This window comes from Heterodontus francisci, chromosome 32 (genome assembly GCF_036365525.1).
Source record: "Heterodontus francisci isolate sHetFra1 chromosome 32, sHetFra1.hap1, whole genome shotgun sequence".
NCBI classification, from domain to species: domain Eukaryota; kingdom Metazoa; phylum Chordata; class Chondrichthyes; order Heterodontiformes; family Heterodontidae; genus Heterodontus; species Heterodontus francisci.
In genome coordinates this window covers 8,406,208-8,432,213 of record NC_090402.1, presented here as the reverse complement: position 1 = coordinate 8,432,213, position 26,006 = coordinate 8,406,208, and the positions used below count along the sequence as shown (strand labels likewise).

At 46.3% G+C, this 26,006-nt stretch overlaps 1 protein-coding gene across 4 annotated transcripts in view; it reads left to right on the top strand.

The window, feature by feature from the left end:
* Window positions 1–26,006, top strand: part of LOC137347604 (endophilin-B2-like) — a 102,060-nt gene that overhangs the window by 54,411 nt on the left and 21,643 nt on the right. For 2 of the 4 annotated variants that reach the window (XM_068012157.1, XM_068012155.1), the window contains exons 4-6: window positions 19,543–19,676; window positions 22,143–22,235; window positions 24,992–25,054. In XM_068012157.1, coding sequence (XP_067868258.1) covers window positions 19,543–19,676; window positions 22,143–22,235; window positions 24,992–25,054 — 290 coding nt within the window. The remainder of the gene's footprint in view (window positions 1–19,542; window positions 19,677–22,142; window positions 22,236–24,991; window positions 25,055–26,006) is intronic. The other 2 variants (XM_068012159.1, XM_068012158.1) reach the window with 1 other exon arrangement.

Below are 26,006 nucleotides of genomic sequence, written 5' to 3'. Positions count from 1 at the left end.
TGGTCACTGGGGTAGGGGTCGGGGGTCAATGGGCCACGAGCCAGAGTTCATCTCCAATGACATTCAGCAAACTGAATTGTAACCCAGGAAAGGGTTGATAATTACAGACTGTGATTTCACAGCAGGGGGATAGAATTCTTAATTGTCCTGCCTAAGTAAAATAAAAATTAAATCTGTGGAAATGAAAGGGAATGTTCTGTGCAGAAAGACCTGTAATTCTCTTTTTTTTTGAGCGCCTACGTTCTGTATTATTTTGTTTTGCTCTTTTTCTTTCGCTAGATATTTAAAGTCATGGATAGAATATAATGGGTTTTGATTTATAAAACCTTTTACCTACTTTCTGGCTGCAGATCGTTGAGACGGCTCCTCAGGAACACTTTAATAATGAACTGTCGTAATAATTTAGACTAGAGACAGGTTGCTGGAAACTGCGTGTAGCTGTCGGATTAGAAATGTATTGTAGATACAGAAAATATCAAAGTGTGTTACATCCCCTCTCTCCCACTCTCTCCTCCACTCCCCCTCTCTCTTCCCTCCTTCTCCCCCCTCCTTATCCCCTGCTTTCTGCCTTCTCCCTCTCTCTATTCCCCCTTTCCTTCTCTCCATTTCCCCCCCCCCCTTTCCTTCTCTCCTTCCCCCTGACCCCCCCCCCCAAAACCCTTTCCTCCCCTCCCCCTCCTCCTCTCCCAATATTTGCTTTCTCAGTGTGAAGGTGTGCTTAGCAGGGCCAGGCCCTGGCGGGGAGAGGGGCAGAGACACAGTAGCCTTCCTTCCTCCTGTGTGTGCCTCCGCAGCCACTGTACAGCGGCAGTGAGGGAAGTTCGGCGGTGGCCAAGGGGGGGTGTGGCCCATGATGCAACATTTTAATTTGCAAGGCCTCTCTTCCCCCCCCGACAGCTATGACAACAAACTGCCTTTCCACGGCTGATTAATGTCTTACACCCTTTGCGTGAAGAAGTGTTTCCTAATTTCACTGCTGAAAGGTCTGGCTCTAATTTTTAGACTCCACCCTGTAGACCTGGACTCCCCAACCAGTGGAAATAGTTTCTCTCTATCTACCCTATTTGTTCCCCTTAATATCTTGAAAACTAATTAAATCACCCCTTACCCTTCTAAATTCCAGGGAATACAGCCCTAGTTTGTGTAATCTCTCCTCCTTGGAGTTCTGGTAAATCTATGCTGCACACCCTCCGAGGCCAATATATCCTTCTTAAAATAAAAGCAAATGGGTAAGCCATTTAGGACTGAGCTGAGGAGAGATTTCTTCACCCAGAGAGTGATGAACCTGTGGAATTCTCAACAGAAAGCAATCGTGGCCATTAAATATATTCAAGAAAGAGTTGGATATAGTTCCTAGGGCTAATGGGATCAAGGGATACGGGGAAAGAGCGGGAACAGCTTACTGAGTTTGGACCATCAGCCATGATCGTATTGAATGGCGGAGCAGACTCGAAGGGCCGAATGGCCTACTCCTGCTGCTATTTTTCTATGTTTCTAAACTACTGCAGATGCTGGAAATCTGAAATATAAATAAAGTACTGGACCCAATGGGCTGAATGGCCTTCTCCTGTGCTGTAAATGACTCTCTGAGTCCAAATACTCAGCAGGTCTGGCCAGCATCGGTGGAGAGAGAAGCAGAGTTAACATTTCAGGTCGATGACCTTTCATCAGAACTGGCAAAGGTTAGAAATGTAATAGGTTTTGAGCAAGTGAGGGGGGAGCGGAGGAAGAGCAAAATGGAAAGTGTGTGATAGGAGAGACTAAATGACAAAGATGTCATGGAAGAAAAGGCAAAAGGAGTGGTAATAGTTGTAGTAAAAGACAAAACATTTGTCCAGAGAGAATCAGCCCAACAATTTAAGACCATGACTGCCATTTGGATTGTTTTGCCTGTCCTTAAACTAGTTTTTCATGTTTTTGCTTTTGGACACAGCTGTTCATTATTCTGCCATTCACGCTCTCCCCAAGTCATTTTGGACTTGCACTGTTTCGAGCTTTTCACCATTCAGAATGAACCCTTTTCTATTCTCTTTTGGTCCAAAGTGCCCGACCTCATATTTACCTACATTTGAAATCTATTTGCCACGGTTTTGCCCATTCATTTAATCTACCAATATCTCTTTGTAATTTTGTAATGCGGGAATTGGGCTTCCTGTTGAAGAACTAATATTTACACAGACATGAACCGAATGGCCTCCTTCTGTGCTGTAATCTCTGACTGTAGACTGTATGAGCAAGCTTGTAGCTAGAGTAAATTCCAGTCCGACTACATTTGTTATTGGAAATAAGATAAATTGAGATGACAGCTGAGTTTCCCCAGGAAGTAGGCATTGCAGGTAAAAGGGAATGTTTATTTCTTAGTCGGTCTTGTGTTTAAACACGTGACGGTGGTTGTGTTACACTATGAGGACCAGGATAAACGGCAGAGGCTCCGAGCTGGACATGTGACCGTAACCCCTTCAATGTCACTGTCCCGCTAAATCAGTGGTGCTGCATTTAGCTTTTGTGTGAGTGTTTTGTTTTCTGTTGTAACTAATGCTTTGTCTGTAATAACGAGTTGGTGTCGGAACTGGCCAGACATGAACATCAAAAATGGGAATGATCGATCTTGCTGTGACTCAGGTGAGTTCCTCAACCGGATGAGACTGAATGGATTCGAACCTATCCCTCCTCACATACACCCACGCAAACTACTTCTCTCATTCTGCTCCGCTGAGGCTGCCAATTCATAGAATCATAGAATTATTACAGCACAAAATGAGGCCATTCAGCCCGTTGTGTCTGTGCTGGCTCTCTGCAAGAGCAACTCGGCTAGTCCCACTCCCCACCCCCGCCCTTTCCCAGTAGCCCTGCAAATTTTTTCTCTTCATATAATTATCCAGTTTCCTTTTGAAAGCCTCGATTGAATCTGTCTCCACTACACACTCAGGCGGAGCATTCCAGGTCCTAACCACTCGCTGTGTATAAAGGTTTTTCCTCATGTCACCTCTAGTTCTTTTGCCAATCACCTTAAATCAGTGCCCTCTGGTTACCGATCTTTCCGCCAATGGGTCATTCAAGATAATTTTTTAAATGGTATCTGTTGGTCAGTGTATGTACACACAGTCCGTATCAGTGCAGGACAGTGCACGTCATGTGTGCGTTTGTGCCTGTGCTTCTTCCCTGCCCCCCTCTCAAGTTGAATCTGCCATATAATCAAGGCAATTCAAGTCCATTAACTTGTAGATAATAACCTGGATTATAAACACGGGCACCAGCCCCTGGCATGAGTGGCACAATCAGCACTGTTCACAGAAGCTTTATTTGAAGCCTGATGTCTCTTACTGCAGCAACATCGTCACACACAAGCAGTGACCTCTCGGGCTGGCGATTAGAAAACCAGACCCTAAAGAAAAAAATTCAGCTCAGAACATCCTCTTGTGTGGTTCTAACAGGAGATTATCCTTTTTTGAGAGTTTTATTCATTTATCAACACCCACAGTTGTAGGCAATTGTGACTTTAAATGTTTGTATGCATGTAAATCGTACAGTGATACAGCACAGAAAGAAGCCATTCGGCCCATCATGTTCTGTGCCAGCTCTTTGAAAGAGCTAGTCGATTAGTCCTGTTTCCCCCTTCCCCTCCCTGCTTTTTCCCCATAGTCCTGTAGATATCTCCATTGCAAGCATTTAGCCAATTCCTATTTGAGATCTAACATTTAAGAAGCATTTAGATTAGCACTTGAAATATCATAGCATACAAGGCTACGGGCCGAGTGCTGGAAAATGGGATGAGGACGGGCTTGATGGCTGGCGCAGATGCGATGGGCCGAAGGGCCTGTTTCTGTGCTGTATAACTCTATGAAAGTTACTAGTGCTTGTACTCCCTGTTCAGGCAGCACATTCCAGATCACCACTACTCGCTGTGTAAAATAATTCTCCTCATCTCCCCTTTGATTCTTCGCCAATTATCATAAATCTTGTGTCCTCTGGTTACTGACCCTCCTGCCAGTTTCTTCCTATTAACTCTATCAAAAGCCCTCATGTATATATTATTGATGGATTGAGCAGTATTGTGTGAATTGATGACATGTGGGAGGATTTAATAGCTACCATTTTATTTTTTAGCTAACAAAACATAAGGGAAATCCCTAAGGCACAGTTATAGAACAAGGCTCTGCACTATCCGCCACAGCACAGTGTCTGCCAAATTTCATAGCTATTAACTTCAAGTGTTTCGTTAAGCCCAGTTGAGTTAATTTTCATTTTCCTGACGGGACTTTGGCAATAACACAGAGAGAGAGAGAGAGAAACTGTACTTTGTTTCACATTTTTTATTCACTATAAAAATTAATTCCCCATTCTCCCCTCTTACCCAGTCTCACTCTGCATTGCCTAGTGTCTGGCCAAGATGGGTGCAGCTTGGGTCTGAGTGACACCGGAACAGGGGCGGGGGAGAGCAGGATTTTCCCCACGGGTTTCTGAACCCCGCTGTCAGGCTCTAATGGGGGTCCGAAGCCCACGCTCTGTGGGGAACAGTCGCTCATTGTGATTTTTCCCCAGAGTGGTCAATTGATGGCTTGAAGCTGGAGGACCAGTCCGAGGTCTTCCAGCATGAAAGCAGCAGCTAGATGCCATGGCAGGTAAGTGAGGGAGAGGGTGCTTCAAAATAGAGGTGGCCTCTCTCCAACTTCTTCAAATTTAAAATAAAAAGTCGATTCAGCAGCCTGGCCACCACTGGGCAGGGGTCGGGGTGGGTGATGGCGCGAGGGGAAAACCTCTGCATAGGGCGGCCTGCAGCTCCTGCTGCACGCAGGCAGGGAAGGCCTCGAAGCCTGCCTGAGTACAGGCTCCCTGGTGTGTCCTGGCAGCTAAATTGTCCCCCACCTGGAAGTTGACTGGAAAATCAACTACAACATGCATTTATAACCAGTAAAATGTGACAGGACACATGAGGCATAAAGGGAGCCAAGAGAGCTATTGGGCCCAGTCACCAACAACTTACTCAAAGAGATGAGGTTTAAAAGCTGTAAATGGGGAGAGGGAGGTGGAAGGATTTAGGGAGGAGAATTCCAAAGAGTGGGATCGAGACGGCTGAAGGTTTGACCATTGATGATTGGACAAAGGGACGGAAGGTTGGACATGAGGCTGGAGGGAGTGATTGAGAGTCTGGGAAGGGGGAGGTTTGAGGGGATTGGAGTAGATTACAGATGTGGACAGATGTGTTCATGAATAGATTTTAAACTTGAGGCATTAGGATACCAGAAGCCAGTGTAGGTCAATGAAGACAGCGATGATAAATAAGTAGGACAGGATATGGACAGCACAAAAATATCGGATGAGTTGACGGTAGCAGATGAAAACCCAACCACCAGAGCTTTTGAATAGTCAAATATGGAGGCGTCCCATGTCCTGATTCGGAGCTGTCAGAGTATGTGTGTCATCAATGTGGGATCTGTCTGGTGGGTGTGTTGTTGATGTGGATCGGTTTGAGTAATACTGGTGTTTTGTCTGTTCCTTATGTAGTTGAAAAGGAAATTTCAGATCTGTTTTGATTTTTCTTTTGAGTCTCCCTCTCCGCCTTTCGCATCCACTGTCCCTTTGATTTGATTTTGATTTTTTGATTTGATTTAGAGATACAGCACTGCAACAGGCCCTTCGGCCCACCAAGTCTGTGCCGACCATTAACCACCCATTTATACTAATCCTACACTAATCCCATATTCCTACCACATCCTCACCTGTCCCTATACTCCCCTACCACCTACCTATACTAGGGGCAATTGCTAATGGCCAATTTACCTATCAACCTGCAAGTCTTTTGGCATGTGGGAGGAAACCGGAGCACCCGGAGGAAACCCACGCAGACACAGGGAGAACTTGCAAACTCCACACAGGCAGTACCCAGAATTGAACCCGGGTCGCTGGAGCTGTGAGGCTGCGGTGCTGACCACTGTGCCGCCCCTTTCTCTCGTGCCCTCGCTCTCTGGCTCGTGCTCGCCCCCTCTCTCACTTCCCTTCATCCTCCCTCACTCCCTTGTTCCCTGTCTTTCACTGACATTCCCTCAACAAAGCTGTTGTAGTTCTATATTCTCAGTTGTCACGTTTACCTCATTTGAAAACTGCAGCTGCAATGAAAATTGTTATTAGTTTACGCTTGCCATGGTTGTGATCTCCTGGCCTACTTTCTCTCTCATTTGTCTATGTGGGAGACTGTGCCAATCGATTTTCTGCAGCGTGCACGGGGGCAGTGGAGAGATGCGTTGGTGTGCTATATAAAATGACACTTCGTTTTGTCGTTCGTTACCACAGCAGCTGATCGCTGCCCCTGGCCTGTTCCACTTGGTGCTTTACCACAGCACTTGGGCAGAGAGTGGGGTGCAGCATGTACAGAAATACTCAGTTTTAAAATGCAAATCCTTGTTTTCAAATCCCTCCCTGACCTCACCCCTCCCTATGTCTGTAATCTCCTGCAGCCCCACAACCCTTTGAGATATCTGCACTCCTCTAATTCTGGCCTCTTGTGCATCCCTGATTTTAATCGCTCCTCCATTGGCAGTCGTACCTTCAGCTATCTGGACACGAAACTCTGAAATTCCCTCTGCAATCCTCTCCCCTCCCCCTTGTCCTTTAACACACTCCATAAAACCTGCTTCTTTCACCAAGCTATTGGTCACCTGTCCTGATATCTACTCATGTAGCCCAGTGTCAAATTTTGTTTGCTAATTGTTCCTGGGGCATTTTACAAGGTTAAAGGAGCTATATAAATGCAAGTTGTTGTTTTGGAATAGAGATACAAAACTGTAGCAGACCATGGTCTATAATAGCTGCCTGCTCCATGTGGTCTGTTGTGGAACTGTAACAAACAGTTCTACCAGGCAGTTTAATAATTGTGCAATCAGCCCAAATGATGTCAGATCATCTTGTGTTACAAAGGCCTAGTAGGCAAAGGATTTTAACTGACCCGAGCGAAGCCAAGTCTGTATTAATATCTCCTGAATGAAGGAATTATCCTTTCCCCCAGTTTTTGCCCCTGCTTGTAATCTTTGGGATGGAGGGGACAATGGATTGGTTTCCCCTTTGCTGGTTTCCAGTCCCTTACAGAAACGCTCTGGGAGTGAGGCGGGGGGGGGTGGTCAGTGAATATTTCCTTTGACGGCAACCTGCATGCTTTGCCTTTCTTCACTTTGTCAGTCTTCCACCATTAGGAGCACACGGATGATGCTTGGTGTAAAGATGCATTAGGTGCCTTGAGGATCTGTGTTAATGGAACACTACTCTCATCCATTTGATTTCCCTGTTCAGGGCAGTGAGGGTTTTAATAGACTGCCACCGTGGTGGTATTGGCCGCTGATTAGCTTTTATTCCGCTTTCTTTTCCGACACAGGGATGGACGCCCCTCCAACAATGCAGCGAGCCCCCGGCTCCCTCACTTGAGCTTTAGTCGGATTTTACCCACTTTGTAGGATTGCACGCTAACATCTGCGGAATTTAGCTTCAAAGCCCAGAGGGAAGGTCGGTCACGGGCTGGTGCTCGCCGACCGACACTGGCTCCCAGTCCGGCAATGTCCCAATTTGGAAATTCTCATGTTTTGTTTTCAAGCCCCTCCATGGCCTCGCACTCTCCCTAGCGATGTAATCTCCTCCAGCCCCACAACCCTCTGAGATCTCCGTGCTCTTCAATTCTGGCCTCTTGTGTGTCCCTGATTTTAATCGCTCCACCATCGGTGGCCGTGCCTTCAGCTGCCTGGGTCCTAAACTCAGGAATTCCCTCCCTACGCCTCTCCACCTCTCTGTCTTCCATTTAAGATGCTCCTTAAAACCTATCTTTCAGTTTGATATTTCTCCTGTGAAGCGCCTATGGGATGTTTTACTGCTTGATAGGTGCTACATAAATGCAAGTTGTTAATATGACCTTTCAGCAACTAGCCTCTGCCATGCGCAGCCTGTTCTCTTGGTTTGGAGAGATAAGCGTCTCTCTTATAAACGCTGCTCCCACCACATTTGGACTTTCACTTGTTTCATGGGTCAGAGTCGTGTCCCATTTCCTAGAAATACATTGCATTTTATAGCATTAGGACAGGCCATTCGGCCCAGCAAGTCTATGCCCCACATTAGCCTCCTTCCAAATGGTATTGGCGTTCTCTAGTTGAATCTGTTTGCTCTGGTTCCCGCCATAACCGAGGTTCAGAGATCAAGAGCTGTGCTCTTCCTGTTGCTCTGAAATGTGAACATTTCAAATTTACACTTGGCTTGAGAATTAGGTATTTGAGTTTATTCAGTTTCTTGAGAACGACGGCCCAGTCCAGAGACTCGACACTCCTGAGTGGGAGTGCACTGAGGGACTGCTGCACTGTCAGAGGTGCCGTCTTTTGAATGAGCCATTAAGCTGAGGCCCCATCTGCCCCCTCGGGTGGGTGTAAAAGATTCCACGGCCGCTATTTGGAAGAAGAGCAGGGGAGTTCGCCTAATATTTACCCCTCAGCCAATATCACTTAAAGGAAAACAGGTTATCTGATCGTAGCTGTTTGTGGGATCTTGCTGTGTGCAATTTGGCTGCTGCGTTTCCTGCATTACAAAGCACTTTGGGACATCCTGAGGCTATGAAAGGCGCTACAGAAATGCAAGTTTGTTCGTTTTATGTGAAACCGATGGGATATTGGCGAGGAGACGTCAGGGCAAGGCAGTAAAGGGAGCACGGAGCTGCATACTGGCTGCAGACTGGGCTCCTGCTGGCCAAGTCCTGATACATTTGTTAATGGGATTTGTTAGTTTTCTTTGTCAATCAAGAGTTTTAACATTTTTTTATTTACTTACTAAATTTGCATAATGGATTGAGTTTTGACAGCAATTGATTTAAAAGCTTGCCATTATTCCTCTGATTTTTATAAAGGTTGCATAAAATGAATTTATTCCTCTGATTGTTCTGCATGAAAATGGCAGCAAGATTGAAAGGTTTAGGGTGCAGTATGTGTTTGTGTGGGAGGTGATGAGGGGAGCACCATGACTTGGGAGCAGGGCTGGGATTTACAGTGTAATGGGAAGGGGTGGAAGTGTTAGGAGCAGTGATTTTGGATAGCTGCTATGCTGTCTATCTCTCGGCTTTTTTTATTACTTGCTCATGGGATGTCTCTGGCAAGGCCTGCATTATGGCCCATCCCTAATTACCCCCTTGAGAAAGTGGTGGTGCACCTCCTTCTTCAGCCACTGCAGTCCGCGTGGTGTAGGTACACCCACAGTGCCGTTAGGAAACATTTGCATCCATCTTCAGCCAGAAATGCCGAGTGGATGATCCATCTCGGCCTCCTCCCGAGGTCCCCAGCGTCACAGATGCCAGTCTTCAGCCAATTTGATTCACTCCACGTGATATCAAGAAATGGTGAAAGGCACTGGATACTGCAAAGGCTATAGGCCCTGACAATATTCCGGCAATAGTACTGAAGACCTGTGCTCCAAAGCTGGCTGCGCCCATGGCCAAGCTGTTCCAGTACAGCTACAACACTGGCATCTACCCGGCATTGTGGAAAATTGTTCAGGTATGTCCTGTCCACAAAAAGCAGGGCAAGTCCGACCTGGCCGATTACCGCCCCATCAGTCTACCCTCGATCATCAGAAAAGTGATGCAAGGTGTCGTCGACAGTGCCATCGAGCAGCATTTGCTCAGCAATAACCTGCTCAGTGACACTCAGTTTGGGTTCCGCCAGGGCAACTCAGCTCCTGACCATTACAGCCTTGGTCCAAACATGGACAAAAGAGCTGAACTCAAGAGGTGAGGTGAGAGTGACTACCCTTGACATCAAGGCAGCATTTGACAAAGTATGGCATCAAGGAGCCCTAGCAAAACTGGAGTCAATGGGAATCGGGGGGAAAACCCTCCATTGCTTGGAGTCATACCTAGCACAAAGGAAGATGGATGTGATTGTTGGAGGTCAATCATCCGAGCTCCAGGGCATCACTGCAGGAGTTCCTCAGGGTAGTGTCCTAGGCCCAACCATCTTCAGCTGCTTCATCAATGACCTTCCTTCAATCATAAGGTCAGAAGTGGGGATGTTTGCTGATGATTGCACAATGTTCAGCACCATTCGTGACTCCTCAGATACTGAAGCAGTCCGTGTAGAAATGCAGCAAGACCTGGACAACATTCAGACTTGGCTGATAAATGGAAAGTTACATTCGTGCCACACAAGTGCCGGGCAATGGCCATCTCCAACAAGAGAGAATCTAACCATCTCCCCTTGACATTCAAAGGCATTACCATCGCTGAATCCCCCATTATCAACAACCTGGGGGTCACCATTGACCAGAAACGGAACTGGACCAGCCACCTAAATACTGTGGCTACAAGAGCAGGTCAGAGACTGGGAATTCTGTAGTGAGTAACTCACCTCCTGACTCCCCAAAGCCTGTCCACCATCTACAAGGCACATGTCAGGAGTGTGATGGAATACTCTCCACTTGCCTGGATGGGTGCAGCTCCAACAACACTCGAAGCTCAACACCATCTAGGACAAAGCAGCCCACTTGATTGGCACCCCATCCACAAATATTCACTCCCTCCACCACCCACGCACAGTGGCAGCAGTGTGTACCATCTACAAGATGCACTGCAGCAACTCACCAAGCAACTTCGACAGCACCTTCCAAACCTGTGACCTCTACCAACTAGAAGGACAAGGGCAACAGATGCATGGGAACACCACCACCTGCAAGTTCCCCTCTAAGCCACACACCATCCTGACTTGGAACTACATTGCCGTTCCTTCACTGTTGCTGGGTCAAAATCCTGGAACTCCCTTCCTAACAGCACTGTGGGTGTACCTACCCCACATGGACTGCAGCGGTTCAAGAGGCAGCTCACCACCACCTTCTCGAGGGCAATGAGGGATGGGCAGTAAATGCTGGCCTGGCCAGCGACGCCCACATCCCATGAAAGAATTTTTTAAAAAGGGAGGGAGTTCCAGGTAGGAATTCCACACATGTAGGTGTTGATGGAGGAAGATGGAAGAGGTGGAGCTAGCAGAATAACAGAAGGTTATGTGTGGCAGAATGATATTTATTACAGAAACATGGCTTAAGGAGGGACAGGAATGGCAGCTCAACGTTCCTGGTTACAGGGTTTTCAGACGCGATAGGGAGGGGGATAAGAAAGGAGAGGGAGTGGAAATTTTGGTCAAGGAAACTATAACAGCTGTGAGGAGGGATGAAATGTTGGAATGTTCATCAAATGAGGCCGTATGGATTGAGCTAAGGGACAAAAAAGGGGCAATCACACTGCTGGGAGTGTACTATAGACCCCCCCCCCACCCCAACAGTCAGAAGGAGATAGAAGAGCAGATATGTCGGCAAATCTCTGAGAAGTGCAAGAACAATAGGGCAGTAATAGTAGGGGATTTTAACTACCCAATATTAACTGGGATAGTTTTAGTGTGAAAGGAATTGAGGGAGCAGAATTCTTGAGGTGCATTCAGGAGAACTTTTTTGGCCAAGTCCAACAAGAGAGGAAGAGTGGCAATTTTGGCCAAGGAAACTATTACAGCTGTGAGGAGGGATGATATGTTGGAAGGTTCATCAAATGAGGCCATATGGTTTGAGCTCAAAAAAAGGAACAAAAAAAGAGGTGTAATACCTGCCCATTTACCTCCTCTCTCCTCACTATTCCAGGCCCCAAACACTCCTTTCAGGTGAAGCAGCGATTTACTTGTACTTCTTTCAATGTAGTATACTGTATTCGCTGCTCACAATGTGGTCTCCTCTACATTGGGGAGACCAAACGCAGACTGGGTGACCGCTTTGCGGAACACCTCCATTCAGTCCGCAAGCCGGACCCTGAGCTTCCGGTTGCTTGCCATTTCAACACTCCCCCCTGCTCTCATGCTCACATCTCTGTCCTGGGATTGCTGCAGTGTTCCAGTGAACATCAACGCAAGTTCGAGGAACAGCATCTCATCTACCGATTTGGCACACTACAGCCTGCCGGCCTGAACATTGAGTTCAATAATTTCAGAGCATGACGGGCCCCCCATTTTAATTTGATTTTTATTTTTAGTTTTTCTTTTTCCTTTTTTTTTATTTTTTTGTGTTTATTTTATTTCATCTTAGTTTGTTCAGTTTGCTTACTCACTGTTTTTTCATGTTTGTACTTGCTGCTGTTCAATTTTCAGTCCGTTAACACCCTATCTGTACTAATACTTTGTCTTTCAACACATCATTAACATATTGTTTGCCTTTGCTCCATGACCTTCTGGTCAGCTATTCTGTGACCTTGTCCTATCTACTTCTCCTTTGTTATCTGTTGCCCCACCCCCGCTTTACTTGCTTATAACCTTTTACATTTCTAATATCTGCCAGTTCTGAAGAAAGGTCACTGACCTGAAACATTACCTCTGCTTCTCTCTCCACAGATGCTGCCAGATCTGCTGAGTATTTCCAGCATTTCTTGTTTTTATTTCAGATTTCCAGCATCTGCAGTATTTTGCGATTATTCCAACAAGAGAGGGCGCAGTTTTAGACTTAGTTTTAGGAAATGAAGCTGAGTAGGTGGAAGGGGTGGCAGTGGGAGAGCATTTTGGTGATAGTGATCATAATTCAGTCAGTTTTAACATAATTTTGGAAAAGGACAGGGATAGGAGTTAGAGTTATCAATTGGGGCAAGGCCAAGTTTACTAAACTGAGGAGTGATTTAGCGAACGTGGACTGGAAACAGTTACTTGAAGGTAAATCAGTGTCAGTGGGAGACATTCAAAGGGGAGATTCCAGGGGTTCAGAGTAAATATGTTCCCACAAAGAAAAAGGATGAGATGGCCAAATCTAGAGCCCCATGGATGTCAAGGAGCCTACAGGGTAAGATAAGGCAGAAAAGGAAAGCTTATGTCCAACACTCAGAACTCAATATTACAGAAAGCTGAGAGGAGTATAGAAAGTGGAGGTGTGAGATCAAAAAGGAAATTAGGAAAGCAAAGAGAGGGCAGGAAGGAATATTGGCAAGCAAAATCAAGGTGAACCCAAAGATGTTTTATCAATACAATAAGAGTAAGAGGATAACTACGGAGAGAGTAGGGCCCATAAAAGACCAAAAAGATATGTGTAGGGGCTGAAGATATTGGTATGGTTCTTAATGAATACTTTGCATCTGTCTTCACAAAAGAGGAGGACGAGGCAGATATTGTCATTAAGAAGGGTGTGAAGTATTGAATGTGATAAACATTGGGGGAAAGGAAGTATTATTGGGATTATCATCCGTGAAAGTTGATAAATCACCAGGGCCAGATTAAATGTGTCCTAGACTGTTAAAAGAAGCAAGAGAGGAAATAGCAGAAGGTCTGACCATCATTTTTACGTCTTCACTGGATACAGGTGTGGTGCCGGAGGATTGGAGAACTGCTAATGTTGTACCTCTGTTTAAAAAGGGAGCGAAGGATAGATCGAGTAATTACAGGCCAGTCAGTTTAACCTCAGTAGTGGGCAAATTATTGGAATCTATTCTGAGAGATAGGATAAACTGTCACTTTGAAAAGCACAGGTTAATCAAGGGTAGTCAGCATGGATTTGTTCAGGGAAAATCTTGTTTGACCAACTTGATCAAATATTTAGAAGAAGTAACAAGGAAGTTGAGGGTACTGCAGTTGATTTGGTCTACATGGATTTTAGCAAGGCTTTTGACAAGGTCCCACATGGCAGACTGGTTAAAAAAAGTAAAATCCTATGGGATCCAGGGAAATGCAGCAAGGTGGATACAAAATTGGCTCAGTGGCAGAAAACAAAGGGTAATTGCTGATGGGTGTTTTTGGGACTGGAGGGCTGTTTCCAGTGGCGTTCCGCAGGGCTCACTACTGGGTCCTCTGCTTTTTGTAGTATATATTATCGATTTGGATGTAAATGTAGGGGGCGTGATCAAGAAGTTTGCGGAAGGCACAAAGATTGACCTTGTGCTAGATAGCGAGGAGGATAGCTGTAGGCTGCAGGAAGATATTAATGGTCTGGTCAGATGGGCAGAAAAGTGGCAAATGGAATTCAACTTGGAGAAGTGTGAGGTGATGCATTTGGGGAAGTTAAACAAGGCAAAGGAATGCACGATTAATGGGGAAAATACTGAGGTGTAGAGGAAGTGAGGGACCTTGGAGTTGAATGTCCACAGATCCCTGAAGGTAGCAGGACAGGTCGATAAGGTGGTTAAGAAGGCATATGGAATCCTTTCCTTTATTAGCCACGGTATAGAATATAAGAGCAGGGAGGTTATACTGGAACTGAATAACTCATTGTTTAGGCCACAACTTGAGTACTGTGTGCAGTTCTGGTCAGCTCATTACAGAAAGGATGTAATTGTACTAGAGAGGAGATTTACAAGGATGTTGCCAGGACTGGAAAAATGCAACTATGAGGAAAGATTGGATAGGCTGGGAATTAGATTAGAATTAGAATATTACAGCGCAGTACAGGCCCTTCGGCCCTCGATGTTGCGCCGATCATCTGACCTACACTATTCCATTTACATCCATATGTCTATCCAATGACCACTTAAATGCCCTTAAAGTTGGCGAGTCTACTACTGTTGCAGGCAGGGCGTTCCACGCCCCTACTACTCTCTGCGTAAAGAAACTACCTCTGACATCTGTCCTATATCTTTCACCCCTCAACTTAAAGCTATGTCCCCTCGTGTTTGCCATCCTCATCCGAGGAAAAAGACTCTCACTATCCACCCTATCTAACCCTCTGATTATCTTGTATGTCTCTATTAAGTCACCTCTCCTCCTCCTTCTCTCTAACGAAAACAACCCCAAGTCCCTCAGCCTTTCCTCGTAAGACCTTCCTTCCATACCAGGCAACATCCTAGTAAATCTCCTCTGCACCCTTTCCAAAGCTTCGACATCCTTCCTATAATGCGGTGACCAGAACTGCACGCAATACTCCAGGTGCGGCCTCACCAGAGTTTTGTACAGCTGCATCATGACCCCGTGGCTCTGAAACTCGATCCCCCTACTAATAAAGGCTAACACACCATATGCCTTCTTAACAGCCCTATTAACCTGGGTAGCAACTTTCAGGGATTTATGTACCTGGATACCAAGATCTCTCTGCTCATCTACACTACCAAGAATCTTCCCATTAGCCCAGTACTCTGCATTGCTGTTACTCCTTCCAAAGTGAATCACCTCACACTTCTCCGCATTAAACTCCATTTGCCATCTCTCAGCCCAGCTCTGCAGCCTATCTATGTCCCTCTGTACCCTACAACACCCTTCGACACTATCCACAACTCCACCGACCTTCGTGTCATCCGCAAATTTACTAACCCACCCTTCTACACCCTCATCCAGGTCGTTTATAAAAATGACAAACAGCAGTGGCCCCAAAACAGAACCTTGCGGTACACCACTAGTAACTAAACTCCAGGATGAACATTTGCCATCAACCACCACCCTCTGTCTTCTTTCAGCTAGCCAATTTCTGATCCAAAGCTCTAAATCACCTTCAACCCCATACTTGCGTATTTTCTGCAATAGCCTACCGTGGGGAACCTTATCAAACGCCTTACTGAAATCCATATACACCACATCCACGGCTTTACCCTCATCCACCTGTTTGGTCACCTTCTCGAAAAACTCAATAAGGTTTGTGAGGCACGACCTACCTTTCACAAAACCGTGCTGACTATCGCAAATGAACTTATTCTTTTCAAGATGATTATAAATCCTGTCTCTTATAACCTTTTCCAACATTTTACCCACAACCGAAGTAAGGCTCACAGGTCTATAATTACCAGGGCTGTCTCTACTCCCCTTCTTGAACAAGGGGACAACATTTGCTATCCTCCAGTCCTCCGGCACTACTCCTGTCGACAATGACGACTTAAAGATCAACAACAACGGCTCTGCAATCTCCTCCCTGGCTTCCCAGAGAATCCTAGGATAAATCCCATCTGGCCCAGGGGACTTATCTATTTTCACTCTTTCCAAAATTGCTAACACCTCCTCCTTGTGAATCTCAATCCCATCTAGCCTAGTAGGCTGTATCTCAGTAATCTCCTCGGCAACATTTTCTTTCTCTACTGTAAATACTGACGAAAAATATTCATTTAACGCTTCCCCTATCTCCTCTGATTCCGCACACAACTTCCCACTACTATCCTTGATTGGCCCTGTTCTAACTCTTATCATTCGTTTATTCCTGATATACCTATAGAAAGCCTTAGGGTTTTCTTTGATCCTATCCGCCAATGACTTCTCGTGTCCTCTCCTTGCTCTTCTTAGCCCTCCCTTTAGATCCTTCCTGGCTAGCTTGTAACTCCCAAGCGCCCTAACTGAGCCTTCACGTCTCATCCTAACATAAGCCGCCCTCTTCCTCTTGACAAGCGCTTCAACTTCTTGAGTAAACCACGGCTCCCTTGCTCGACAACTTCCTCCCTGCCTGACAGGTACATACTTATCAAGGACACGCATTAGCTGCTCCTTGAATAAGCTCCACATTTCGTTTGTGCCCATCCCCTGCAGTTTCCTTCCCCATCCTACACATCCTAAATCTTGCCTAATCGCGTCATAATTTCCTTTCCCCCAGCTATAATTCTTGCCCTGCGGTATATACCTGTCCCTGCCCATCGCTAAGGTAAACCTAACCGAATTGTGATCACTATCGCCAAAGTGCTCACCTACATCTAAATCGAACACCTGGCCGGGTTCATTACCCAGTACCAAATCCAATGTGGCATCGCCCCTGGTTGGCCTGTCCACATACTGTGTCAGAAAACCCTCCTGCACACACTGGACAAAAACAGACCCATCTAAAGTACTCGAACTATAGTATTTCCAGTCAATATTTGGAAAGTTAAAGTCCCCCATAACCACTACCCTGTTACTCTCGCTCCTGTCGAGAATCATCTTCGCTATCCTTTCCTCTACATCTCTGGAACTATTCGGAGGTCTATAGAAAACTCCCAACAGGGTGACCTCTCCTCTCCTGTTTCTAACCTCGGCCCATACTACCTCAGTAGACGAGTCCTCAAACGTCCTTTCTGCCGCTGTAATACTTTCCTTGATTAACAATGCCACACCCCCCCCTCTTTTACCCTCTTCTCTGTTCTTTCTGAAACATCTAAATCCCGGAACCTGCAACATCCATTCCTGCCCCTGCTCTACCCATGTCTCCGAAATGGCCACAACATCAGGATCCCAGGTACCAACCCATGCTGCAAGCTCACCCACCTTATTCCGGATGCTCCTGGCGTTGAAGTAGACACACTTTAAACCAAGTTCTTGCTTGCCAGTGCCCTCTTGCGTCCCTGTAACCTTATCCCCTACCTCACTACTCTCAACAGCCTGTACACTGGCACTGCAATTTAGGTTCCCATTCCCCTGCTGATTTAGTTTAAACCCCCCCCGAAGAGCACTAACAAATCTCCCCCCCAGGATATTGGTACCCCTCTGGTTCAGGTGAAGACCATCCTGTTTGTAGAGGTCCCACCTACCCCAGAAAGAGCCCCAATTATCCAGGAAACCAAAACCCTCCCTCCTACACCATCCCTGCAGCCACGTGTTCAACTCCTCTCTCTCCCTATTCCTCTCTTCGCTAGCACGTGGCACAGGCAACAACCCAGAGATAACAACTCTGGTTGTTCTCGCTCTAAGCTTCCACCCTAGCTCCCTGAATTTCTGCCTTAAATCCCCATCTCTCTTCCTACCTATGTCGTTGGTGCCTATGTGGACCACGACTTGGGGGTGCTCCCCCTCCCCCTTAAGGATCCCAAAAACACGATCGGAGACATCACGTACCCTGGCACCTGGGAGGCAACACACCAACCGTGAGTCTCTCTCGTTCCCACAGAACCTCCTATCTGTTCCCCTAACTATGGAGTCCCCAATGACTAATGCTCTGCTCCTCTTCCCTTTTCCCTTCTGAGCAACAGGGACAGACTCTGTGCCAGAGACCTGCACCCCATTGCTTACCCCTGGTAAGTCGTCCCCCCCAACAGTATCCAAAACGGTATACCTGTTGTTGAGGGAAACGGCCACAGGGGATCCCTGCACTGCCTGCTGGTTCCCTTTCCTTCCCCTGACGGTAACCCATCTACCTACTTCTTTTACCTGAGGTGTGACTGCCTCCCTATAACTCCTGTCAATAATCCCCTCCGCCTCCCGAATGATCCGAAGTTCATCCAGCTCCAGCTCCAGTTCCCTAACGCGGTCTGCGAGGAGCTGGAGTTGGGTGCACTTCCCGCAGATGCAGTCAGCAGGGACACTCTTGGCGACCCCTACCTCCCACATTCTGCAGGAGGAACATACAACTGCCTTTACCTCCATTCCCACTATTCTAGATTCCCAATAAATCTACTGAAAAACCAATCGAAAAAAGGATGTTCTCCTTGGAACAGAGAAGACTGAGGGGAGATCTGATTGAAATGTACAAAATATTGAGGGGCCTGGATGGAGTGGAGGTGAAGGGTCTATTCACCTTAGCAGAGAGGTTAGTGACGAGGGGGCATAGATTAAAGCAATTGGTAGAAAAATTAGAGGGGAGATGAGGAAAAACGTTTTCACCCAGAGGGTGGTGGGAGTCTGGAACTCACTTCCTGAAAGGGTAGTTGAGGCAGAGACCCTCAACTCATTCAAAAGGAGTCTGGATGTGCACCTCAAGTGCTGTAAGCTGCAGGGCTACAGACCAAATGCTGGAAGGTGGGATTAGAATAGGTGGATCGTTTTGTGGCCGGCACAGACACGATGGGCCAAGTGGCCTCTTTCTGTGCCTTAAACTTTCTGTGATTCTAAGGTTTGCCTGCAATGGGAATGAGATTGGTGGAGATTTTGTCTGTGGGGATCACTTAATCGCATCCAATAAAATTCATTCAGTCCAATGGTCTAGAAGGAATATGCCTCCAACCAGCTGCAAAATTAAGTACATCGGTGTCTGAAATTGGGGAACAGCAGGAGGCCATCTTGATGCCAGGTGCAGAAAGTTCGGAACCATGAACAGAGGAGAATTACATAGTATTTACAGCACAGAAACAGGCCATTCGGCCCAACTGCTCCATGCTGGTGTTTGTACTCCACACGAGCCTTCTCCCACCCCCTCTTCATCTTGCCCTATCTGCATAACTTTCTGTTCCTTTCTCCCTCCTGACGTTTTCTCCTGAATTCCCTGTTGGATTTATTAGTGACTATCTTATATTGATGGCTCCTAGTTTAGTTCTGCCCTCACATGTGGAACCAGTTTTTTCTACATCTATTCTATCAAACCCTTTCATAATTTTAGAGACCTCCATCAGGTGTCCTTTCAACCTTCCCGTTTTTATAGAAAGAGCCCCAGCCTGTTCAGTCTTTCAGAAGCACAACCGGAGCATTGAAAAAGTGCAATATTGAAGGTCAAACACTTTATGAAGCTGAATTAAATTTCTTCTTACTCCCCCTCCCCCCCACCCCCGCAAACTTCTCCTCCCGGTCTCCCCTCGCCTTTCCCCTTGTCATTCCCAGTATATTGTACTGTTCTCAAAGTTCAACTGCTCCTGTTCTGTGTCCAATTGATGCTGATTTGATGGGTTTTGCACATATAACACTGTCCAATTGTTGTGGCCCTCAGGAAGCACTTTGATCAAGGTCGGTGAGGCACAGAGACGCCTGGGAGCTGCTGATCGCGACTTCATCCAGTCCTCCATGATCAACTTCCTGACTCCTCTCCGTAACTTCCTGGAAGGGGATTGGAAGACCATCTCAGTGAGTTTTGGGCAAATGTTCTGTCCACGTTCCCACACCGTAGCTGACATCAGGCAGGATCTTCCCTGCCCCTTCCAAACCGGTTTAAGGAGCGGATCAAAAGGCTCACCTTGTCCGTCTTCTTTTCCAACCCCCATCCACCGTCCCCACACTTCCTTCCCCATCAATGAGGGGAGAACCCACCTTGACTCCAAGGTATGGAGCCCCCAATGTTGAATAAATATTTCTGTATCTTTTGTATTTTGAAACTGATTTTAATCATTTGGCGATCCCTCAAAAACCTGCCTTTGCCATTTTCAACAATTCCTTATAAATTCCATTTGTTTCACAGTCATAACAGCTCAGAAGGAGGCCATTCAGCCCATCGAGTCCATGCCGGTTCTCTGTAGAGCAATCCATTCAGTCCCATTCCCCCCACTCTGTCCCTGCAAGTTTCCTTGAGGAAACATCCTGCAAGTTGACAGTAAATGGACTCCTGGTGGGGAAACTAGGCGGGGTAGTTAAAATCAGGCACTTACCACTTCCTCCTGCCCCCTCCCCGATCCCACTACCTTTCCACTGTCTCCGATATTAACCTGCTCTCTTGGGCAGCTCAGTGGGCCAATCAGAGCAAGACATTGGGGTCTCTTTAAATATCCAGATCAGGACAAGGCAATGAAATTGGGACCTGATCTGTGATTTTAGCATGGGGAGGCGCAGGAGGTGGTGGGCAGTTGGCGGAGGTGGTGGGCAGGGGGTCGGTGGTAGCAGTCATGGCTTCCCCCCACCTCCAAACCAAAACGACCAAGAGTGGCAATCGTGAGCTGTAAGAGGCCCAGCTGGGTAAGTTATCGCATCTTATTTTGGGGTTTCCTTGTGTGTCAGGAGGAGCAGGGGCTCCTCCGCTGGGCCTGACGAGGAAGCCTTGACCCATATTCCTGAGAGCGCCATCACCCCCCGCCCCCTCCCGTCACCACTTACCTGACTGACGGGAATGTTGCCCTGTCCTCCACTTTAAAATCAGAGCCATGGTATCTTTGGCAGTGAAATGAGCGATAAGCTGGGTGTAGCTTCACCAGTAAATGTTACAACATTCAATGCGAGCATCAACTGTGAAGAGAAACTGTTTCCTCTGGTGGGAGACTCCAGAACAAGATAGGCCATTCAGCAGTGAAATCAAGACGTGTTCTTTTCCTTTAGGACAGTGATAATCTGGAACTGTCTTTATACCAAAAGGCTGGAGATGCTGAGTCAGATGAAACTTTCAAGACTGAGATTGATCATTTTTAAGGGATACGGAAAAAAGGGATAAATGGCGTTGAGATACAACCATGATCTAATTGAATAGTAGAACAGGTTGGAGGGGCTGAATGGCCTCCTTTTTGCTCCTGTGATCTTCCGACTCAGCTTTTAAAGACTATTTGTTTTGAATTGTCTTGTTCGTGAAGCTCACGCCCTGATCTAACCAGCCCAAGATAAATATTTAAAGATTTATAACAACTTGCATTTATATGGCACCTTTATACAGTAAAATGTCCCGAGGTGCATCACAGGAGTATTATCAAATGCAATTTGACACCATGTAGCATGATAAGATATTAGGAGAGGTGATCAAAGGTTAGGTCAAAGAGGAAGGTTTTAAGGAGCCACTTAAAGGAGGAGAGAGAGAGGTGGAGAGGTTTAGGAAGGGAATTCCAGAGCTTACGGCCCAGGCAGCTGAAGTCACGGTCACCAGGGGTGGAGCGATCAAATTGATTATGAATAGATTCCTGGTCTCCTTGGGAATCGAGAAAAAGATGATTCTAATGCAATCCTGTCCTTTTCTCTCTGGGCCTTGTGGCACAGTTCCTCCCGAGCCTAACTCTAGGCGTCAGTCGTGCCTCAGTGGGTCGCACTTTGCTTCCTGCATCAGCAGCTTTTGATTTCAAGTCCCACTCCAGAGACTTGAGCACATAATCCAGGCTGACATTCCCAGAGTGGTTGCTGAGGGAGTGCTGCACTGTCAGAGGCGCCGTCTTTCGGATAAGACCTGAAACCACATCTGCCCCCTCGGGTGGACGTTAGAGATTCCATGGTCGTTATTTTGAAGAGGAGCAGGGGAGTTCTCTCTGGTGTCCTGGCCAACATTTATCCCTCAACCAACATCATTAAAACCAGATTATCTGGTCATTATCACATTATATTTGTGGGTTCTTGAGTACTTAAATTTGGCCACTGCATATCCTTACAGTGGCTACACTACTGAGGCAGTACTTCATTGGCTGTAACCTCCTTTGGGACATCCAGAGGCCGTGAAAGGTGCTGTATAAATGCAAGTTCTTTTAACTGGGAGCCCATGGGGCAACAAGGTGAACTAGTGGAAATGAGATGGATGACTTGAAGCTGTCACTAGGCAATCCATCTGGAGAACAACCAGGATGGGAAATGCTAGAGTCACATGGGTGTGATAGGAGGTTGCCTTTTTCTGTTTTTGTTTTTGATATATAGAAGGAGAGAAGACTTCTGGAGAACAGGCGATTAGACCTGGACGCCTGCAAGGCTCGATTAAAGAAAGCGAAGGCGGCCGAGGCAAAGGCAGCAGTACGTAACTCCCTTTTCAACCCATCGTTAAGATCCATTAACTCTCCCGAGTGTCATGGCAACAGGAGCACGCTTGAAAATACGGCCGCAAGCCTAGACCTTCAACCAGAGACTGCATCTTTTCGTTGCTGGGTTGTTCAAACTCGGAGAGTTAATGTACTTGCATGAATATCTCTCTTTCTTTATTCTGCCTTCATTACTGAATAACATTTGCCTTTAACTCCGTGTCGCGAGTATATCGTTCACTGGTTCTTACTGACTAATGTTCTTTTTCTGTTGTGTTCTGCGCAGTTTGAGGGAGAAGTGAGTACTTGTTGGTTGAACTGCTACTTCCTCTGATCTGGTTTTCCATAACATTCTAGAAGGATTTTTATATTTACATATATTTTGAAAAAAATTTCACTACCTGATGTTCTGAAGCCAGTCTGCACAGTTGCACCAATGGGATCTCTGCAAGACCAGCCACTTCAACGCAAGAGAACACCAGCTGTGTTTTTGTTAATGAACAAGTTAACCATCCCACCCTGTGTGTATCTGTGCTGTTTGCTGTGTCGGTAACATTGCGTGGGGATGGGCTAGCTGTTGAGTTTAGTGCGATAGTTGGAGATGTGCTGAGAACTGGGACTCATTTGATCTTTAACTCTTAGACCTCTTTGTCGCTGATTCTAATTTAGAATTAGTGGTTTCATCCCTTTTTCTGCATCTTCGAGTGTGGAGGTCGTTTGTGCCTGCGATCAGTGTTGTCTTCTGCCTCCCTGCTTACAGGGCTGGTGGGCAATATGGGGGTAGAGGGAGGGGGGGAAAGCATTGAGATGCTTTTATTTGGTGGACAACCTGGGCTTTTTAATATTTGCTTCATGGCCTGAGAAAGAGCAACTTCCCTGTACAGGTTAACCTAAGGATGCCGAGAATCTTGTAGCACGCAAGGAGACCATTTGGCCCATCGTGCCTGAGCTATCCCATTAGACCTACTTTCTCTCTTCTTTCCCCTTCAATGAGTTATCCAATTATTGAAGTATTTATTTAATTGGCACAGACAATGAGAGAAACTGACTGGAGGTGTCAGTGCCTGCAGATGAGGAGTAGAAATTAGAACTAGGCCTGATTATATTTATTGACTGTTTTCTATAACAGGCCATAATGTGTTTCCCAGCTATTATTGGGGAACAAAGTCTGTTTTTGTTCAACACCAGCAGTTGCAGGAAGAAACTTTGTCATTGCAAAATTTACAGAATAACCTTCCTGGTTAGAAAGAGTATTTAATCACATGTTGAATTGTTGGAAACATTCCTACGCCCTCCATCTGGGTGAAACATTTAATTGCCTATTTACCCATCTATGATCCTCCTTTCAAGCTTTACATGGGGAATTGGTAGAATGGATTGCCCCTTCCTTTTAAATAAACACAGAACATTCTGGAAACACTCAGTAGATCAGGCAGCACCTTTCGAAAGGTCATCGATCTGAAATGTTAACTCTCTTCCTCCCTCCACACAGAGGCTTCCTGAACTGCTGGGAGTTTTATTTCAGATTTCCAGCATTCCCAGTATTTTGCTTTTGTTACCTGTTTCTTTCCTTTCCGCCCCCACCCCCTCTGGGCATTGTGATGCAGCCTGTGAGGGCATCAAGCCTGTGAGCAGCAGCTTCCTTAATGAGCGAGAGTTCTGTCCCTCCCTCGGGTATCATGAAACTGACTGAGCGAGAAGCTCGAGACAATCGGGGCTCGGGATTTGAATTCTCAGAGACTTTCGCATGGCTTTTTTTAAACTGTTACATGGGATGTGGGCATCGCTGGCAAGGCCAGCATTTGTTGCCCATCCCTATTTGCCCTTGAGAAGGTGGTGGTGAGCCGCCTTCTTGAACCACTGCAGTCCATGTGGGGTAGGTACACCCACAGTGCTGTTACCTGCAGATCTATATTTTGTCTCCTAATTTCCTCCAGCCCTCACCTTCAACATTGGAAAGCTCCTGCAGTTCTGACCAATTCTTTGCTTCTGCCTTCCCAGTGCTGCTTTTCCCAAATTGCAGTTGCTGTTACATTGCTCAATTTTCCTGCAGTGGCAAAGCCTTTTGGTTTTAATACAATATATATTTTGAAGAGTTTGGGAATGGTTTAAGTCTTTACTCCCATGTGATGTAGACGGCTCCCCCTTCACTACAGGCGAAATGTGTGTGTTGCTCCCAGATATTTCCTGGTGTCGGCAGCTGGTTTAACTAGCAGTTCGATTGATTTAACTAATGCAGCCAACTCTTATCAATGTATTAGTCCATTGAGCCCCACCTCCAGGGCACCTGCACTGAATTTTGGTTGGTTTGACTGATAAAGTTGAAATTGATGTATACGATAAACTGTAAAGTAGACCTGGGATACAATCCACTCGGGAGCCTGTAAGAGACGTAACAGTTCCATTCCATATCGGATCTGTTTGGACTTGCGTTGATGGCCTACAGGCCCCAATCCAACATTGGTCCAGACTGGTTCAGGGTTTATTCCTCGGGCATTGGTTGCGATATCATTCTCTCAAACTGAGCACAATGAGGTTGGCGAACTCCTTTGGGTATTATTCTTCCTACAGTCGCACTTGCCTGTGTCCCAGCAATTGAGTCCAGTTCCGCTGCACATCTCCAGGCCTGATTTATTTGGTTTGTGCTTTTCAAGTTTGAAGTGACCTTCTTTTGAAAACATGTCCACAGATATTTCGTTCTTTATGCATGATTTTTTATTTTTGTGTGTAAAATCTCTTCCCGCCTTGTAGGCGACACCTGATTTTCAGGAGACTAGGCCTCGTAATTATGTGCTGTCGGCCAGTGCATCTGCGGTAAGCCATTGGCAAAATCAACATTTCCCATTTTCTCTTATTTTTCTGCCTTTCTCTCGTTCTCTCTGAAATTGTATGCTATAAGGATTGGTGAGCCTTTTTACCAGATCTCTTCGGGTTGCCAACTCAGATTGCCCGCATTCCTGAAGGTTTCATCCCACCTCCAACAACTCTGCTCAGTCAAGCCGCACTTTTGCCCCTTTCCAACATTTCCAGGACTAGTACGCAAAAGAGTTCAAAATAAAATGGGAAAAACACCTTTCTTTTAAAACTGCTGTGTTTTTCTCCCCCTGGAGACACTTGCAGCAGTGTCCAGGAAATGTTTAATTCCTGGAGACTCCAGGGCAATCCTGGAGGGTTGGCAACCCCAGCCTTGGTCAAGTCAGTGGTTTGGTCATTCCAGATATATCTGTTAAAGGCAGAGCCGATCTGCCCAAAGTCATTGTTCCCCGCCCGCACCCCCCCCCCCCCCCCTCTCCTACTGCCACCCCCACCTCCCATGAGAAGGCTGTCTTCCTTCTCACTTGTCCTGGAGTACTGGCTTTGCAGACTGCTGTCCGACTATGGTGGATTAGAGTTAGACACAATGGAAGTCAGACTGCGACAGATTAGATTATACTTAAATCACCGTAGGAGGACGCACTGATGGTGTGAGATGGAGAGGGTTGGGAGGAGGCTTGAACATAAACACTGGCCCAGACCAGGTGGACTGTAGACTCCATGTAATTCTGTGTAACTTTGAGGTACCTTTTTTACTTTCCAAAACTCCGGTCTATAACGCAGGATCAACTCCTAGACTCCGCAGCATTCACCTGATTTTCTTCAATGGTGAAATGTAAAATCCACAATGTAATATCTGTAGCATAACTCCACCTACTAGACACTTTATTATTCCTGTGGCCAGATTGTTACAGCGAATATTTCGGAGAAGTGTAGACTTTAACCAGCACTG